The following is an 18,862-nucleotide window of genomic DNA, read 5'->3' as shown; positions in this document are numbered from 1 at the left end:
TTCATAGTTACATTCTCAAAAAATTCCAGAAGATTAGTCAAGCATGACTTCCCCTTCGTAAATCCATGCTGACTCAGACCAATCCTGTTACTGCTATCCAAATGTGCCGCTATTTCATCTTTTATAATTGACTCCAGCATCTTCCCCACCACTGATGTGTGGGAGGAAGTCTAGGATTTGATGCTATTGTCACTGTCCTTTCCTGCGAGGGAAGGGAGGGGTGGTTTGGGATTTTGTAAATTTTGTTTTTTTCTCTTTCTCTTTTTCATGCCAGTGGAGGAGAGGAGGGGTAGACAGACCCTTTCAACAACCTCCATGGTCTTTCTGTATTTCATGGCTATCTGGAGAAGACGAACATCAGAGTTGTATTGTACATGCGTACTTTGCCAATAAAATGAACCTTTGAGCATAATCAAGGACGACACACCCCGGACATTCTTTCTTCTCTCTCAAGGCCAAAAGATAAAAACCCTGAAAGCACATACCCCAGGCCCAAGAACAGCTTCTATCCCTGTCATCAGACTCATGAACGGACTTCTTGTACAATATGATGGACTCAGCCTCACAATCTACAGTACCTCGTTAAGATCTTGTACTCAAACATTTACCTGTGCTGCACTTTCTCCTCAGCTGTTACACTTTATTCTGCATTATTATTGTTTCACCTTCTACCTCAGTGCACTGTGTCTGATTGCGTGGAGAGTATGCAAGACCAGCTTTTCACTGCATCTCAGTGCACATGACAAGAATGAAACAATACCATTGCAGAAAATCCAAAGTACAATCATCAGTGCAGGACCTTGGCTGTAGCAACTCACTTATTAATGCACTGGCCAACTCCCTTGTGTTATTGGCCATTTGCCTTTTGGAACGTAGGACACCATTCATCGCCGATCCTGACTGTCCTTGAGAAGATGAGGGGGTGGACAGGGTGAGCTGACTTCCTGAGCTACTGCAGGCCATCTGGTGAAGATGCTGTTGGGGAGGGAGGTTTGGAGACAGAGAAGGAATGTTGACATATCAGGAGTGTGGAGGGGAAATCTGTTGAGTGGGTGGGGTTAGATGGTGGCGCGTTCCCATGGCCTTTCTTCTCCTCCTTGCTGGCGGAAGAGGTCACAGGATACAAGAGGGAGAGTTCCAGGTTGACCTCTGTGGGGATCTTTTAAGGTGCCGGGAGCTAGGTCCCCGGCCACAGGATCCCAAGCATCTAACCTGCTCCTGCAGCTGCACGGCTCACGTGGCCGAACAGGGAGATGCGTTCGAGGGACACCGGCCTGGAATATTGCCTCCGAATGCCAGCGGACAGGAGGGCTAGCACCATTTCCCAGGACCACGGGGTGGCGCCCTCCTACAACACGGGCTATCCCATCACAGGTCCCGAACTGGAGGCGTCCTCCAGCTCAGTCTGTCCCAGTCCCGCCGGCTCTCTCCCCAGCTTGGGAATAACAGAACCGTCGCTGGGAGATTTCCCCGGCCGTCAAGTAGCTTGGCGATCTCTCCCTCTTAGATAGAGAGCTGCAAACTCAGCTCCCCCTCTAGGACCTCCTCGTCCAACAGCGCCGAAGGGACGGACCCCAATCAGGGGCAAATCCACTCAGGCTGAATGCCCTCTTACATGGGGAGAGTGGTGGGGACGAAAGAGTCTCCTCCTCGACCCTGACCCCTTGGAGTCAGAGCTACACAAGACACAAAGAGGCCGTTCGGCCCATTGAGTCCATGATGATCGTCAACCACCCAACTTGATGCCTCAGGAAGCCACCATTCATAAATAAGGGAGGAGAAGATGGTGGCGTGACACAGCTCGCAGCGGCCACTCCGGTGGTGATGTCTATTATCTGTTAAGTAGGGTGCCATGCACAATCCTGATTTGATGGAGATGGACGTGAGAGCACAGAGGAACATCTGGTGAAACTTCTGAAATGCCTGCTTCGCTGCTGCTGCGTGATCCAGAATCTCCAGAGGGGAAGGCCCCGAGTCCCTCGGCTTTGCTTGTTGCTCGGCGGACAGGGCGGAGTTGAAGCATTCGGCAGAGGATGGTGTTCGGAGAGGCTGTGTCGGAGGGGCTGGTCAGAGGCTCGAAGTTTTTGGACGGACTCACAGTCCGCTGCGGTCGGGTGTTTCCAATGGTGCTGCATCAGCAAGTTGGCGGCGTTTGGAGATTCATTGCAGGAAGAGTTTCTCCCTTCTGCTGTCTGCGTGAGATGTTGGGGCTATCGGGACTTTGAGACTTTTTTTACCGTGCCCATGGTCTGCTCTTTATCAAATTATGGTATTGCTTTGCACTGTTGTAACTATATGTCATAATTATGTGGTTTTGTCAGTTTTAGTCTTGGTTTGTCCTGTGTTTTCTTGTGATATCACTCTGGAGGAACGTTGTATCATTTTTTAATGCATACATTTCTAAATGACAATAAACGAGGACTGAGTGCCCTCATAATCTAATCTAAGGACCCTCACCATCCAAAACACACGCTCGTCTCATTTCTACCATCAGGGAAGAGGTACAGGAGCCTGAGGATACACTCAAAGTTTTAGGAACAGCTTCTTCCTCTCTGGACTCAGATTTCTGAACGGTCCATGAACGTCCCCTCATTATTCTGATCTCTTTGTGCACTTTAAAAAAAAATATTTCTTGCTGTAACTTGTCAATTTTTATATACTGCTCTGTACTGCTACCACAAAACAAATTTCACTACATACTTCAGTAGTAATAAACCGATTCTAAATTCTGAACCTGCAGCAGCTCTGTTTCATCTTCTGCACGCTCTGATCAGCTCCTCGCAGAATCTACCCCTCACCCACACAATTCACAGCAGCCAATTAACCCACCAACCCGCCATGTTTGGGATGCGAGAGGAAACCGATGCACCTGCGGAAACCCACACGGTCTCAGGCAGAACGTGCAAACTCCACATAGACAGCACTAGAGGTACTGGTTGTGGAGCCATGAGGTAGCAGCTTTACCAGCTACACCCAACGTGGGTCGGTACACACAGTGACAGGCCCTTCAGATCACTGTCTATTTCCAACTTTTTGGTCGTCTACAACAATTCCATATCCTTCTATTCTTTGCCTGTTTACAGAACTGTGCAAAAATTTTAGGCACATACATATAGGGTGTCCAAGACTTTTGCACAGTACTGTAGTAATTTTATGTGTTGCACTGTACTGCTGCCACAAAAGAAAGCAAATTTCATGACATATGTAAGTGATGATAAACCTGATTCTGATCTGGGTCTCTATTGTGGACTGACAGTGGGAAGGGGGCAGGGAGAGGGGAATCATGGTCGGGAAAAGGGGAAGGGAGAGGGATGGGAGTGGGAAGCACCAGAGAGACTTTCTGTAATGACCAATAAACTAATTTTTTGGAATCAAATGACCTTGTGTCTGCACCCGCCCCTGGCGCTCCTTCTCTGCCACCTGTCCCACACCCCTCCTGTGGCGCACCACCCTCGCCATTCCCAACATCCTTTGCTCCCGCCAGATTTACAAACTTGCCCTCCGCTCCATGTTAATAAATACGGCATTGTGCAAAAGTCTCAGGCATCCCAGCTATATATCTGTTCCCAAGACTTTTGCACAGTGTCTAAATGCTTCCTAAATGTTGTGACTATATCCAATTCCACCAGCTCATTTGGTAGTGAGTCCCAGATATCAGCAACTCTGTAACATAACTCCCCCAAAAACTCCTTCCTCTTAGCTGAAACCCATGCCCTCTTGTTTAAATACCCATCATGGGGGTAAAAAGTTTGACCCTACCCTATTTATGCCCTCATAACTTCCAACATCAGGTCTCCCCTCAGTCTCCTTCGCTCCTGGGATTGGTATGAATATCAGTTTCTCCTTCTGGTGAACAAATTACACCCCCTCCGAACTCTATTCTCCTCTCTGACCTTTAAGTTGATCTTACCTGCCTATTACTTTCCCCTGGGTCCCCTCCTCTGTTCCTGTCTCCAATGGTCCACTCTCCTCTCCTATCAGATTCCTCCTTCTCCAGCCCTTGACCTTTCCCGCCCACTTGGATTCACCAATCAGCGTCCAGCTTGCCGCCTTTCCCCTCCCCCCACCTTTGTATTCTGGCTCCCCTCCCTTCTCAGACCCGATGAAGGGTCTAGGCCCGAAAGGTCGACTGCTTATTCTTTTCCCCAGGTGCTGCCTGACCTGCTGAGTCCCTCCTGCGTTGCCAGGGAAAACAAGTTCAGCCTATCCAATCGCTCCCCATTTGTAAAGGCTTCCAATCCTGGTAACATCCTAATGAGTCGTCCCTGCACCATCTACAGCGCAACCACATCCTCTCCAGCGTGCGATGACCAGAAATGCACAGAGTCATCACTAAAACAGTGTTTTTTTTTCCAAAGTTGCAACACAGCCTTCAAGCTCCATAAGCTGGTGGAATCACAGACATGCAGCACAAAAACAGGACCTTTGACCCACTGAGAACACTCCAACCATCAAGCACTCGTGAGGCCCCCCGTGGTCGAGCGAGAACATGAATATTGCATCCGAGCTGTCTACGCAAGCCAGGGCAGTCAAATACGGAGAGCAAGCTGCTGCTGATGCGGCAGTCTCTTTCCCCCACCACCCCCTTCATGCAGCTGACGAACCCAAAGGAACGGCGGAGACCAATACAGTTTGGTACCAGCAGTATCACAGGCGCTGCCAGTCAGTGTTGAGCTCAACGTAGGACCGCCTTAGTGACCCCAGCTCGGGATTCTTCCCCTTGGAGCCCATTCCCGAAGCCTTCCCCATGAGTGGGTATGGCCGCAAGGTTAGAGGTCAGAGATTTTCTTCTCTGAGACGAGCTGACAGACAATGTTCCCTCTAACTTTTAGTAGTCAGTGTGCGTAAAAGTCTTACGTTGTAGATATGGCCCTTGTGGCTACGGGGGTCAGGGGGTATGGAGGGAAGGCTGGTGCAGGGTTCTGAGTTGGATGATCAGCCATGATCATACTGAATGGCGGTGCAGGCTCGAAGGGCCAAATGGCCTACTCCTGCACCTATTTTCTATGTTTCTATGTTGTGCAAATTTTTTTCCTGTGACAAAAGTATGTGGGCACTGAATGCACACATTGCAGAGTTTATGTAGGTTTGACATAAAACTGCACAGAATAACAACAAAATAACATACATATTTAAGTCACAGTTATTTTTCTCTCTCCTGTCTTTGGCACTTACCCATTCTTTGTAAACTCTATCTAGACTAATAGAACTTCTAATCAATTGCTAGCTTTTGATTCTTATTAACATATCCAAATGACATTCACCTAAACGGTTTCTCAGCTTGTTTTTGAGTTGATTCATTAGGCTAAAACCTCGCTCACAGTCCGCACTACACGCAAGAAAGGTTCCCCCAATGTCCATCAACTGTGCAAGCTCGCAAAACCGTTCATTTTGAAGTACAAATGCCACCATTTGAGCAAAGTTTGAAATCAGTTTGGATTTAATTTTTTCTTGCACGGAAAATTTGAAATCGTTAACCTTTCTAACTGTATACCATCCAATTGCGATTTACTTGCCAAATGATGCTTCCAAAAGTCAAGTTTCCAAATATCGTCCCACTTCTTTCCACTAGAAAATTCTCCGGCAACTTTCGCATCACGACAATACTAACAGATAACTCCAGTTTCCGAATTATACATAAATATTTCTCGTAGCTGAACGTTCATGACCTCATGAGCTTTCTGTGTAACAGTTTCTACTATTTTGTTAAGCCATTCAACTTTAAACAAATTTGCAGTTCTTTTGCGCTTCACGCCCTTCACTTCTTTTGAATTCGACATAGTGAATCAATATTTTTTTTTCGGTAGAAACTTAGTAAGCTATCTACAGGATTTGAAAAAGATCGTTGTAAACTTTACGATATGAACACTGTCCACCAAGGATGGCTGCCGCCGTGATGCAGCTGTACAAACTGGAACAGGAAAGCTGAGGTGACGTAAATTAGTGACGTGCATTGTGGTATTTGAAAAACTGACTAACTAGTTAACAGAAACATTTAGCTAAAAGATTATTTTCAGTAAGTATAATTATTAATTACTATATTATTTTCGGTAACTAACCTTTTGTGAGCACATTAATTTCCTTTGTGCGCTGGCTGAAAAACCTGTGCGCGCGCACACGCACAGCTTAGCGGGAACATAGCTGATGAGCCCCACCCACCCAGAGCAACTGGGTTTAGAGCGCCAGTAGCCCGCCTTTGCCACTTCTTCTGTCAGTAGAAATGGTTTTGCCGAGTTTAGTAGCTAAGCCACACGTGAAGGCCCCGAGCTGGTATTGGTTGTCGGAGGCCATTTGAGATGCATGCCACTGGGAGCATTTAACAGGTAGTGGGAGCTTGTCCCCATTATCTCCCTGGCTAGAATAACCTTAAGGACCCACAAAGCACGCAATCCTGCACTAATCCCATACTATTCTTCTCCTATTCCCATCAACTACTGCCACCCCACCCCAGATTCTACCCCTCTTCTACGTACAAGGAACAATATCACAGCAGCGAATTAACCCGCCAGCTCCTACATCTGTACGATGTGGATGAAAACTGGAACTCCCAGAGGGAAGATTCGGCATGACATCTAAAACTTTGACAAACTTCTAGGGGTGTGTAGTGGAGAGTTTGCTGACTGGCTGCACCACAGCCTGGTATGGAAACACCAATGCCCTTGAACGGAAAATCCTACAAAAGGTAATGGAAGTGGCCCAGTCCATCACGGGTAAAGGTTTCCCCAATATTGAGCACATCTAAACAAAATGCTGTCGCAGGAAAGTAGCATCCATCATCAGGGACCCCCCACCCCCACACCCCCCACCACCCAGGACATATTTTCCTCTGGCTGCTGCCAGCAGAAAGAAGTTCCAGAGCCTCAGGACTCACACCAACAGTATCAGGAACAATTACCCTCAACCATCAGTCTCTTGAACCAAAGAGGATAATGTCACTCAACTTTACTCACCCCATCAATGAATTGTTCCCACAGCCTATGGACACGCTTTCAAGGGCTCTTTATCTCATGATCTCAATATCTATTGGTTATTTACTATTATTTCTTTCTTTTTGTATTTGCACAGTTTGTTGTCTTTGGCACACTAGTCAACTGCCCAAGTTGGTGCGGTCTTTCATCGATTATCTCATAGAAACACAGAAAATAGGTGCAGGAGTAGGCCATTCGGCCCTTCAAGCCTGCACCGCCATTCAGTATGATCATGGCTGATCATCCAACTCAGAACCCTGTACCAGCCTTCCCTCCATACCCCGATTCCTTTAGCTACAAGGGCCATATCTAACTCCCTCTTAAATATAGCCAATGAACTGGCCTCAACTGTTTCCTGTGGCAGAGAATTCCACAGATTCACCACTCTCTGTGTGAAGAAGTTTTTCCAAGTCTTGGCCCAAAAAGGTTTCCCCTTTATCCTCAAACTGTGACCCCTCGTTTTGGACTTCCCCAACATTGGGAACAATCTTCCTGTATCTAGCCTGTCCAATCCCTTTAGGATTTTATGTTTCAATAAGATCCCCCTTCAATCTTCTAAATTCCAACGAGTATAAGCCTAGTTGATCCAGCCTTCATCATATGAAAGTCCTGCCATCCCAGGAATCAGTCTGGTGAACCTTCTTTGTACTCCCTCTATGGCAAGGACATTGTGGCAAGGCAAGGATATTATGGCAAGGATGTCATGGTTATTATCCTGTAATTTTATTGAATATACCTGTAAGAAAGTGAATCTTAGGGTTGTATATGATGACATACATGTACCTTGATTATAAATTTACTTTGAGCTTTAAAAACCCACACAGTTTCAGGGAGAGCATGCAAACTCCACACAGACAGCACCAGAGGTTTGCGGGTTCGCTTGGTTGGCGGAGCAGCGAGGCTGTAGCACTACCATACCACCCGGTCGCTGGTTAAGAACTGGAACACCTAACGGCCACCATATTGCTGCCTATGGGAGGTGGCTGTGCACAGGAAAGTCCTCTCCACTGCTGACGGCAAAATGGCGACCACTCCACATACTGTACCCCGCTTCCTTGGCTGGGAAGCGCTTTCTCGAGTCGGACGAGATGACATACAAATCCAGCACCGCAGGAGCCAAAAAAAGAATGGGCTGTTTCGAATCAGAGTGAAGCTAGGCGCATTTTACCACAGGCCAAAGGCGAAGAGCCACAATCACCGCCCCCTTTGGAGCGGCAGGTCTCCGATCCGAACCGTTCTCATTTTCATTAGAATGCAAGCAAATGCGCTGGAAACAATGGCGGGCATTTCTGGGACTGAGCTGCCAGCCATCGGGAGACAAAGCCTGGCTTCTCAGTCGAAGGAGGCACGTGGCACCGCTCCTGCCTTTGGGGAGAGCGGCTTGTTAGCACGGCTTTGAGATTAGAGCTGCACTCGAGGGGCGGTGGGGGCCCGGTGTCTCTGATCTGCTCTGAAGAAGCGCACGCACGTACCTCTGCACGTTCGCAGCTGTACAGCGACGGAGGCGAGGAGTGAGGTGGCTTAAGAGTGGCTGTAAGTGGGTCAAGTGGGCATTCAGCACAGTAAGAAGAGCACTCCAGTTCGACACCACACCGCACTGCCTGCTCTCTTTTCTACCCAGTCTCCTTCCCCCACCATCCTGGTGAGGACAGCTAATCACCTTAATGAAGGAGCCGTATCGTGCACTGATTGGTAACGTGGTGACCAGGAGTGGAACCTCTTCTCCGACATTGTCTTCCATCCCTTTATTTTAACTCCAAGCAAAAGCCCTCGAGATTCTGCCCGCGCTCACGTTGCTGCGCTTTCCGGCTGATCGGTCCCCACCGCGTCAGCTGGACGTTAGTGAAACCACAGCTTTGCTTTCACGGATAGAGGAGGTGCCACAGAAGTGGGTGACTTGGTCTGCAATTTTGTCCCCTCTGAGTATAGCCGGGGCAACACACACTCCAATTTGCCTGCTGAATCAACAGGTCCACAGCAGATATCATCTCATTGGCTCTTCACACAACCCTGGAACATCTGGACAGCAAAGATGCCTACATTGGGATGCTCTTTATCGATAACCACAAAATAATCTGCAGATGCTGGGGTCAAAGCAACACACAACTCGCTGGAGGAACTCAGCAGGTCGGGCAGCATCCGTGGAAAAGATCGGTCGACGTTTCGGACCGGAACCCTTCATCAGGACTGTAGAGGGAAGGGGCAGAGGCCCGATAAAGAAGGTGGGGGGAGGGTATGAACATACTTCCAGTAATTCCCTCCCTATCCCTATGTCACTCAGCCCCCTCCCCCAGCTGCCTATCACCTCCCTAATGGTTCCGCCTCCTTCTACTACCCATTGTGTTTTCCCCTATTCCTTCTTCACCTTTCCTGCCTATCACCTCCCTGCTTCCCCTCCCCCACCCCGTTATCTTTCCCCTTACTGGTTTTTCACCTGGAACCTACCAGCCTTCTCCTTCCCATCCTCCCCCCACCTTCTTTCTAGGGCCTCTGCCCCTTCCCTCTTCAGTCCTGACGAAGGGTTCCGGCCTGAAACGTCGACCGATCTTTTCCACGGACGCTGCCCGACCTGCTGAGTTCCTCCAGCGCGTGGTGAGTGTTGCTCTTTATCGATTACTGCTCAGCACCTAAACTAACCAGCAAACTCCAAGACCTGGGCTTCAATACCTCCTTGTGCAATTGGTTCCCGGATTTCCTCACCTGCAGACCCCAGTCAGTTCGGGTTGGCAAAAACATCTCCTCCACCAACACCATCAGCACAGGAGCATCGCAGGGATGTGTGCTTAGCCCCCCTGCTCTACTCACTTTACACCTATGACTGTGTGGCTCCAACGCCATATACAAGTTTGCTGATGACTGCACTGCCGTGGGCCGCACCAGAGGTGGTGATGAATCAGCATAAAGGAGGAGATTGAAAATTTGGCTGCGTGGTGTAGTAACAACAGTCTCTCCCCTCAATGTCAATAAGACCAAGGAACTGATGGCAGGCTTCAGGAGAGGGAAACCAGAGGTCCATGAGCCAGTACTCAGAGGATCAGAGGTGGAGAGGGGCAGTAACTTTAAATTCCTGGGTGCCACTGTCTCAGAGGACCTGTCCTGGACCCGTCATATAAATGTAATTACAAAGAAAGCACGACATTGCCTCTACTTCCTCAGGAGTCTGCAGAGATTTGGCATGTCTTCAGAAACCACGGCAAACTTCTATTGTTGTGCGTTGGACAGTGTGCTGACTGCCTGCACTTCGGCCTGGTATGGGAACACCAATGCCTATGAGTGGAAAATCCTACAAAAGGCAGTGGATTTGACCCAGTACATCCCGGGTAAAACCTTCCCGGCCATTGAGCATTTCTGCATGAAACATTGCCATAGAAAGGCAGCATCCATCCTCAGAGATCCTCAGCACCAGGCCATGCTCTTTTCTCGTTGTTGCCATCAGGTAGAAGGTACAGGAACCTCAGGATCTGCATCACCAGGTTCAAGAGCAGTTACCACCCCTCGACCATCAGGCTCTTGAACCAAAGATGATAACTACACTCAATCTATTTCTGGTGTTTCCACAACCGATGGTCTCAGTTCAAGGACGCTTTATCTTGTTATTTCATGCTCTCGTTATTTATTACTAATTATTTATATTTGCATCTGTACAGTTTGCTGTTCATTGATCCTGTTTACAGTTACTGTTCTATAGATTTGCTAAGTATGCCTGCAGAATAAAGAATCTCAGGGTTGTACGTGGCGACGTGTATGTACTCCGAGAGTGCGCACTCAGGTGTGGACCAAACAGTGTGAGAACAGTTGCAGTGTTAACCCCCGGCTCCACGTACCTGGCCCAGTACATAAAAACCCACAGGAGAGTCTACAGATATTCGAAATCTTGGTTAACACACACATAAATGCAGGAGGAACTCAGCAAGTCAGGCAACATCTACAAATGTAAGATTTGGAATAAAAAGTCAACATTTTGGACTGAAACCCTTCATCAGGGCTGATATAGAAGTGGGTAGACACTCGGAGGAGGAGGTGGAGGAGTACGAGTTAGCAGGCGACACGCGAGACCAGGTGAGGGGGAAGGTGAGTAGCTTTCCTGATAACTTTCTGTACATCTACGGCATCTCAAAGGCCCGGGCTTAAGGATCCGCCCCAGGTCTTTGTACCTACCACACCGTGCACCGAGCAGTGCTCAGACTTTGGAGAGCCCCCCTCACCAGTCTGATTCCCACCCCCCCGCAACCCTACCGCAGGGGAGCCCGCATCGGCGCACCACGCAGGCTTCCCAGTGACATACCTTGAGGTTCCTCATGCGCGCCGCCGAGCCGGGTTTGCGGAAGATGCCCTCGGTCTCAAGGTGCTGACTCAGAAAGGTGCAGGCCTCCATCAGGAACCTGCCGGGTAGAGGGGAGCCATTGGTATCAAAGATAAAACCTCCAGCACAAAATTAAACGGGGTCCGTGCAATAAAGAACACGGTCAGGAAGTGCCACCACATCGTGTCCATTAGAAATCGAGCTGAAAGTTTGTCAAGCTGGAACAAAGCCTAAATGTAAGCACAGAGATGCAGTGAGGCCACCAAGAACTAAGCCAGCTGGCATGTGTTGTAACCCCCTGAACACTGGTTAAATTATCTTGCTTGACGTCAATAAATAACCTGACTTTTCCCCCAAATTTTTGACTTGCACATGAATTTTTTTTTAAATCCATTATTCATTTATCTTGCAGTCCTCCTGCAGGATTCCCTAAAAGTTAACTGGCAGGTTGAGTTGGTGGTGAGGAAGGCAGTGTTAGCGTTCATTTCGAGAAGGTTTGAATATAAAAGCAAGGATGTCAGGTTCTCTAAGGCATTGGTCGGACCACACTTGGAGCACTGTGAGCAATTTCGGGCATCATATCCGAGGAACGATGTGCTGGCGGTGGAGAAGGTTCAGAGGAGGTTCACGGGAATTATTCTGGGAATGAAAGGGTTAACATACGAGGGGCGTTCCAGAGCTCTGGGCTTGTACTCATTGGAGGTTAGAATAATTGGGGGGGGGGGAGATCTTATTGAAACATCGAATACTGAAAGGCCTAGATAGAGTGAGTATGGAGAGGATGCTTCCCAGTAGTGGGAGCGTCTAGGACCTGAGGGCACAGCCTCAGAATAAAAGGAAGTCCCTTTAGAATAGAGATGAGGAGGAATTTCTTTAGCCAGATGGTTGGGAATCTGTGGAATTCATTACCACAGATGTCTGCGGAGGTCAGATCACTGGATATACAGTATTTAAAACGGAGTTTGATAGGTTCTTGGTTAGCAAGGGCAACAAAGGTTAGAGAGAGAGAGAGCAGGAGAATGGGCTTGAGAGGGATAATAAAATCAGCCATGATGGAGCAGACTTGATGGGCTGAATGGCCTAATTCCGCTCCTATATCTTATGGTTTAAACACCACAGAAAGACAAGGATATTAAGAGTGCAATACCAATTATTATGCTGATCAGTACTATAACAGTTCAATTACTTTTAACAATTAGGTTAAGGCAGTTCAGAGGCCCAGAAATTCAAAAATTTAATCTGTAGTCCCTCAGTCCTGACGAAGGGTCTCGGCCTGAAACGTTGACTGCACCTCTTCCTAGAGATGCTGCCTGGCCTGCTGCGTTCACCAGCAACTTTGATGTGTGTCCCTCAGATGATAAATATTTTGTTTCTGAAATCACAAATACTCTGTAGAGATGTTATTGTTTCCTTTATCTCTTTTTGTTCTCAGACCAAACTCCCTTCGCTCACTTTATTTCTCTTTCGGTACTTGAACTGACTACAACTCGTGCTGCTCCATCGCGATGCGTTTCGTTTGGAGGAGGTACGCTGTCGACCCAGGTCCCGGGAGGACTCCAACCTCTCTACGATGGCTTGACAACGCCCAGGTGGGTCTTGACCCAAGCCTTACAAGCCAAGTGCGTCACCTTTCGTGTTTCAGTGTTGGGCGGCCCCTGGGGAAGAGTCGCGTCCGGTTCGGTGGGTTCCAAAGTGGCTAATGACGCCTCTTCCCACAGATGGGCACGGAGGCTGAGGCGAGGTGAGGTGACATGTTCCTTCAGTCACTCAGTCAGAATCAGATTTAATATGTCGTGAAATTTGCTAACTTTGCGGCTGTAGTACAATGCAATACACAATAAAATAGAAAAAAAACGGAATTATGGGACATATATAGTTGAATTAAATAAGTGGTGCAAAAACAGAAATAAAAAAGTGTGTGGTAGCATTCATAGTTTCAATGCCCATTCAGAAATCGGATGACAGAGGGGAAGAAGCTGTTCCTGGATCGCTGAGTGTGTGACTTCAGGCTTCTGTACCTCCTTCCTGATGGTAGCAATGAGAAGAGGGCTTGTCCCAAGAGGTGGGGGTCCTTAATGATAGGTGCTGCCGCTATGAGGCTTCGCTCCTTAAACATGTCTTGGATACAACGTTGGCTAGTGCCCATGATGGAGCTGACTAACTTTACAACTCTCTGCAGGTTGCCTCAGTCCTGTGCAGTAGCCACCTCCCGTCCATACCAGACAGAGATACAACCAGTCAGAGTGCTCTCCACAGTATGTCTGTAGAAACTCTAGGAGTTTGAGGAGATTTGGAACGTCACCTAAAACAACTCCCAATGAAACGAGAGTTCTCCTGACACATGACTGAGGTCCCCAGTACCACCCCAAGCGCTCTTTTCTCCGAGGGGGGTCACGGGACAGAGAGTCATTGGAGTCAGTGGGGATGGTGCATTTCTTCCTGGAGGCTTCGGGCACATCGGTGAATCTTTCCCCCTGGTGACCCCTCCCACAATAGCACAAAGGCACACAACCACCAAGTGGAACGGGGACAGGGAAACAACCCAGAAGCCGTGTGTTCGGGTCCAGACTCAGGGGAAAACAGAAGCCAGGATAGAACCATCCATGGAAAGAGGACCTTTGGCCCAACTGGTCCGTGCTGACCGAGGTGCACCATCCAAGCTCATCCCATTTCCAGCTTTTACTCCATAAACTTCTGAAGCAGGGGTTCCCATCTACTTTGTATACCATAGACCAATACCAGTAAGCAAGCAGTCCATGACTCCTGTTCTAAAGTTTTCCTGCCCAGCTGTCAAGTACAATTGTTGTTACTATACCTGTCTCAACCACTTCCTCTGGAAGCTCATTCCACCTAGAAACCACCCTCGCGTAAAAAAAAAAGTCCCCCAAGTTCCTAGTAAATATTTCCCCTCTCACCTTAAACCTATGTCCTCTAGTTCTCGATTTCCCAAATCTGGGTAAAAGGCTGAGTGCATTCATCTCGTCTAGACACCTCGTGATTGTACAACCCCTCTATAACTTCACCTCCAAGGACGAAGTCTTAGCCTGTCCAATCTCTCCCTGTGATTCAGTCCCTCAAGACCCAGCACCATCCTTGGAAATCCTTTCTCCACGGAGCACTGTCGCAGGAAAGCAGCACCCACCATTGGGGACACCCCATCACCCAGGCCGGGCTCTCTTCTCGCTGCTGCCATCAGGAAGGGTGGTACAGGAGCCTCAGGACCCGCACCACCAGGTTCAGGAATAGTTCCTACCCCTCAACCCCATTAGGCTCTTGAACCAGAGGGACAACTTCACGTGCTCCATCACTGAACTGTTCCCACAAGCTTTGGACTCACTTTCAAGGACTCTTCATCTCATGTTCTCCAAACTTATTGCTTACTCATTTATTTACTCTTTTTCTTTTGTCATTTGCACATTAGTTGCTTGTCCATCCTGCTGAGTGTAGTCTTTCACTGATTCTATTGTGGTCCTTGGCCTCTCAGAAGTCCAATCCTACGTCCCCATCCTGAAAGGAGGAAATGGGTAAGGCCGGCCAACAGGGCTCTGGTGAGGCTGTGTAGGCCAACCCCGTGTACAGTGGATACAATGGATTGCAGGACCATTGATGAGAACTCCAACTATACCATTGACTTTGGACGATGGAGACTGGAGGCCATCGATGGCCTATACACCACTGAAGAGCTAACGGCCCCAAGAAGAAGATTATGATCTTTGGATTTACTGAGCATGCCCTTGAGAAAAAAATCCCAGGGTTGTACATGGTGACATATATGTACTTTGACAATAAATTTACTTCAAACACCTTCCTTTTGGCATAGCAACCAAAACTAACCACAAAACTCCAAGTGTGGCTTCACTAGCACCCTGTACAACCGTACCAGGATCTCCTAACTTTTCCACTCTGCGCCCTAACAGATGAAAGCCAGCATTTCAAAAGCTCTCTTACTTGTGACTCTATTTTCAGGGAAGCACACACTTGCACTCCAGTTCCCAGTTCGACAGGGATCTACTGTTCAGCGTGAAAGAGCTGCCTGTTGTGATGGGACAAGGGTGCTGATGAGACGTTATCCCTCTGCATCCGTACCAGCGACATTCCACATCTCCAGGAGGGGAGGAGATTAGATCACGTAATGGGATACCCGATTGCTACTTACCTTGGGATCGTACCACTCCCGTCCGGCAGCCTGCACTGAGGTAGTGCGTGCAGCGAGTTCCCGAACACCAGCCCACTTGATGTCTTCTTCTCCTGGAACGATTGACAAACGGAATCAGTCATTGGGGAACACGGTAGAGGGGACGTGACGAGTTCATGACTGATCCTTGGCATCTGCCCCTCTTCCTCACCCGTAGACAGCCCTCCACAGAAATCTGCTTGTTATACTCTTGAGAGCAGTGTTCAGGCCTGGCGTGGTAGAGAAAACCACGGATTCTCAATGGGCAATTTCTGAGACCGATGCTTTGCAAACTCCCACCCACTACCCCCCCAACCCAAACTTTCCCCAACCCCCTCACCACCCCCAGAAACTTGCAGGTTGCACGCTGGCACAGTGGTCTGCACAACGCTTTACGGTACAGGCGACCGGGGTTCAATTCCCGCCACTGCCTGGAAGGGGTTTGTACATTCTACCCGTGACCGCATGGATTTTCTCCGGGTGCTCCGGTTTCCTCCCACAGTCCAAAGCTGTACCAGTCGGTAGATTAATTGGTCATTGTAAATTGTCCTGTGATCAGGGTAGGGTTAAATCAGAGCTTGGCTGGAAGGGCCTACTCTCAACAAATAAGTAAATATCCTCAGCACCTCTCCTACCACGCATCATCCCCCACCCCACCCCACCCACAGACTCCTCCTCAGCTTCAGCTAAGCTCTTCTGCACTGGGCCACCTCCTGACAGGTAGATCAGAGATTTGCACGATCCTCGAAGTTCGTGGTAGGAAAGGGCCGAGGCTTTACAAGGCGCTGGTCAGACTGCATTTTGAGTACTGAGAGGGGTTTTGGGCCCCCTATCTAAGAAAGAGCGTGCTGACATTAGAGAGAGTCCAGAGGAGGTTCATGAGAATGATTCCGGAACTGGAGGTTTTAATGTACAAGGAGCATTTAATGGGCTCTGGGCCTGGAGTGTACTTGCTGCAGTTTAGAAGAATGAGGGGAGGATTTCACTGAAACCCACCAAATATTGAAAGACTCAGACCAGGGATTCCCAACCTTTTCTCTGCCGAGGACTTCTACTATTTTGGCACCTGCACCGAACTTCAAGGCGAGTGGTCCCGGGTTCGAATCCGGCCAGCTCCTTGCACGCTTTCCATCTGTGTTGGGTTGAGCGTCGAGCTAGCAACTCGGCCTCACACAAAACAAAAACAGACAGATGCTAAGGAAATGGCAAGGTTGTCGCCCGATAGGCCACAGGGCGAGTAGAGGAACAACAAAAACAATAACAACTCCTACCATTAACTGAGGGGTCTGTGAACCCCCAGCTTAGACAGAGTGAATGTTGAGAGGATGTTTCCAATAGTGGGAGCGTCTACAACCACCAGAGGTCATGCCCTCTGAATACAAGGGCATCCCTTTAGAACAGAGATGAGGAGGAATTCCTCTTGACAGAGGGTGGTGAACCTGTGGAATTCATTGCTACAGACAGCTGTGGAGGCCATGTCATTGGGTATATTTAAAGCAAAGGTCGATAGGCTCTTTATTTGCAAGGGTGTCAGTCAAAGGTGGCAGGAGAATGGAGTTGAGAGGGATTTAAAAAAAAAAAAAATCAGTCATGATCCCACGGCGGAGAATGTTTGAGTGGCCTGATGGTCTAATTTTGCTCCCATGCGTTATGGTCTAATCATTATTGTCCAGGAGAACAGAACTGAACATTATTGCTGTTGCTCAAGATGAGATTGGGGTGCTGCTCCAGACTGTGCGAAATAGATATTTACAATGCATGGGGTATAGTTTAATTTTTTTTTTAATCCCATATTTACATGCAACAAGTGACTTTGACAGTCCATAACACTCAAAGGCCATTGGCAAGCCAGGGCAGAACATTAGTCAGCTGCACAACAGCCCTCAGGAAGAAGCCGTTTTTCAGTCTTACTGTCTTGGCGAAGATGTTTCTGTATCTCCTACCAGACGGCAGGAGATTGGACAATGTCGGGCTGGGATTGGTCTTTAATGACATTACAAGGGCGCTGTAGGCATTGAGAGTTGTAGGTTGTCTCCAGGTCCAGTAGATGAGTGCCAGTGATGTGCTGAGCCATCCTAATCGCCCGTTGGAGTGCTTTGTGATCTGTCTTGCTGGAGCTAGAGTACCAGACTATCATTACGTCAGTTATTCAGTCCATCTAGTCCCTACTGGCTCCTAGCAATGGATTTGCACTGGTTTTGACCCCTCTCTACAGTAGAGGGTCAACACGTTCCCTGGCTACTTCAGACATGCCACCTCTCCCGGAAGTTCTGGGAGTCTCCAGCATATTGATAGTGGCTCCCTGATGCCCGCAAATTATGTATAATATCCCGGAAATCGATTTTTTTTTTTTTTTTTTTAAAAAGAGCGAGCAAGAGAGCACGCCATGGCAGAGTGTCCAAAAAAAGAAAATATAAAACATATGTCACCCCAGACTACACTAAAGTGTACCCCTGCCTAATAGGGGTCAAAATAACGACAGTGTTGCTCGCTGCACTGTTTGCAACAGTGACTTTTCTATTGCCCATGGTGGGTTAAGACTGTAAAAGACATGTTGAGGTGAGTTTAACAGGTGTCATTCGTTCATTAGCATAGCTAGCCAGCTAGTTTAAATAACATTAGCTGCTAAGGAGCTACTCTATTGCAGACATCCCACCTCTCCCGGAAGTTCTGGGAGCCTCCTGAAAATTGATGGTGCTACCTCCCTCAAATGAGTTTTTGCCGGTTGGGATGTCTGCTACTCACCCACACTCGGAGCAACGCACACAGGCCAATCATCCTACCAAGGAAATCCGAGCAACTGGGGAGCGACAGTGAGAGCGCAGAAACTCCACACAGACAACACCAGAGGTCAGGATTGCCTGCTGCTGCAGTCCACATGAGGAGACGGCGGAGGTGGTGCTGCGTGGAGTCCATGCTCAGTTGGGGTTGCCCAGAGGAACGCTGTTTCATTCAGCCGTATCCGTGAACATTTGAATGATAATTAAACATGATCTGATTTGATTTATGAGGCTGCAGCACTACCAAATCGGAGCACCTGGGAAGTGACGGTGAGAGCATACAAACTCCACACAGACAGGAACGTTGGTCAGGATTGAACCTATGAGGCAGCAGCACTACCCGCTTCACTGCCGTATGCCATCACAATACCACAACCAGTTTCCTATAGCTGCAGCTTTACCACACAGCTCGAACTCAATCCTCCAACTAATGAAGGCCAACACACCTCCTGCCTTCTTTGTCACTCTATCAACAGCTACTTGGAGGGATCCAAGGACGACCAGCCTCTCACAAAGCCATGTACACTATCCCAAATCAGGGATTGGGGTGTGTGAGTGAGTGGGAGGAATAAGAAAGGGGCTTGCATTCCTCTTGCTTTGCCCCGTTGCTTTTGCTGCAAGCGTTGTCCTGCCGAGC

At 48.5% G+C, this 18,862-nt stretch overlaps 1 protein-coding gene across 1 annotated transcript in view; it reads right to left on the bottom strand.

Annotated features, from left to right (window-relative positions):
- Positions 1-18,862, bottom strand: part of LOC140204412 (uncharacterized) — an 83,623-nt gene that overhangs the window by 63,236 nt on the left and 1,525 nt on the right. The window contains exons 2-3 of the mRNA XM_072271133.1: positions 15,428-15,519; positions 11,254-11,350 (exon numbers count right to left, since the gene is read on the bottom strand). Coding sequence (XP_072127234.1) covers positions 11,254-11,350; positions 15,428-15,519 — 189 coding nt within the window. The remainder of the gene's footprint in view (positions 1-11,253; positions 11,351-15,427; positions 15,520-18,862) is intronic.

This window comes from Mobula birostris, chromosome 10, assembly GCF_030028105.1.
Source record: "Mobula birostris isolate sMobBir1 chromosome 10, sMobBir1.hap1, whole genome shotgun sequence".
In the NCBI taxonomy this organism is placed as follows: Eukaryota; Metazoa; Chordata; class Chondrichthyes; order Myliobatiformes; family Myliobatidae; genus Mobula; species Mobula birostris.
The sequence above is the reverse complement of the archived record's forward strand: the minus strand, read 5'-3'. Positions and strand labels throughout refer to the sequence as shown.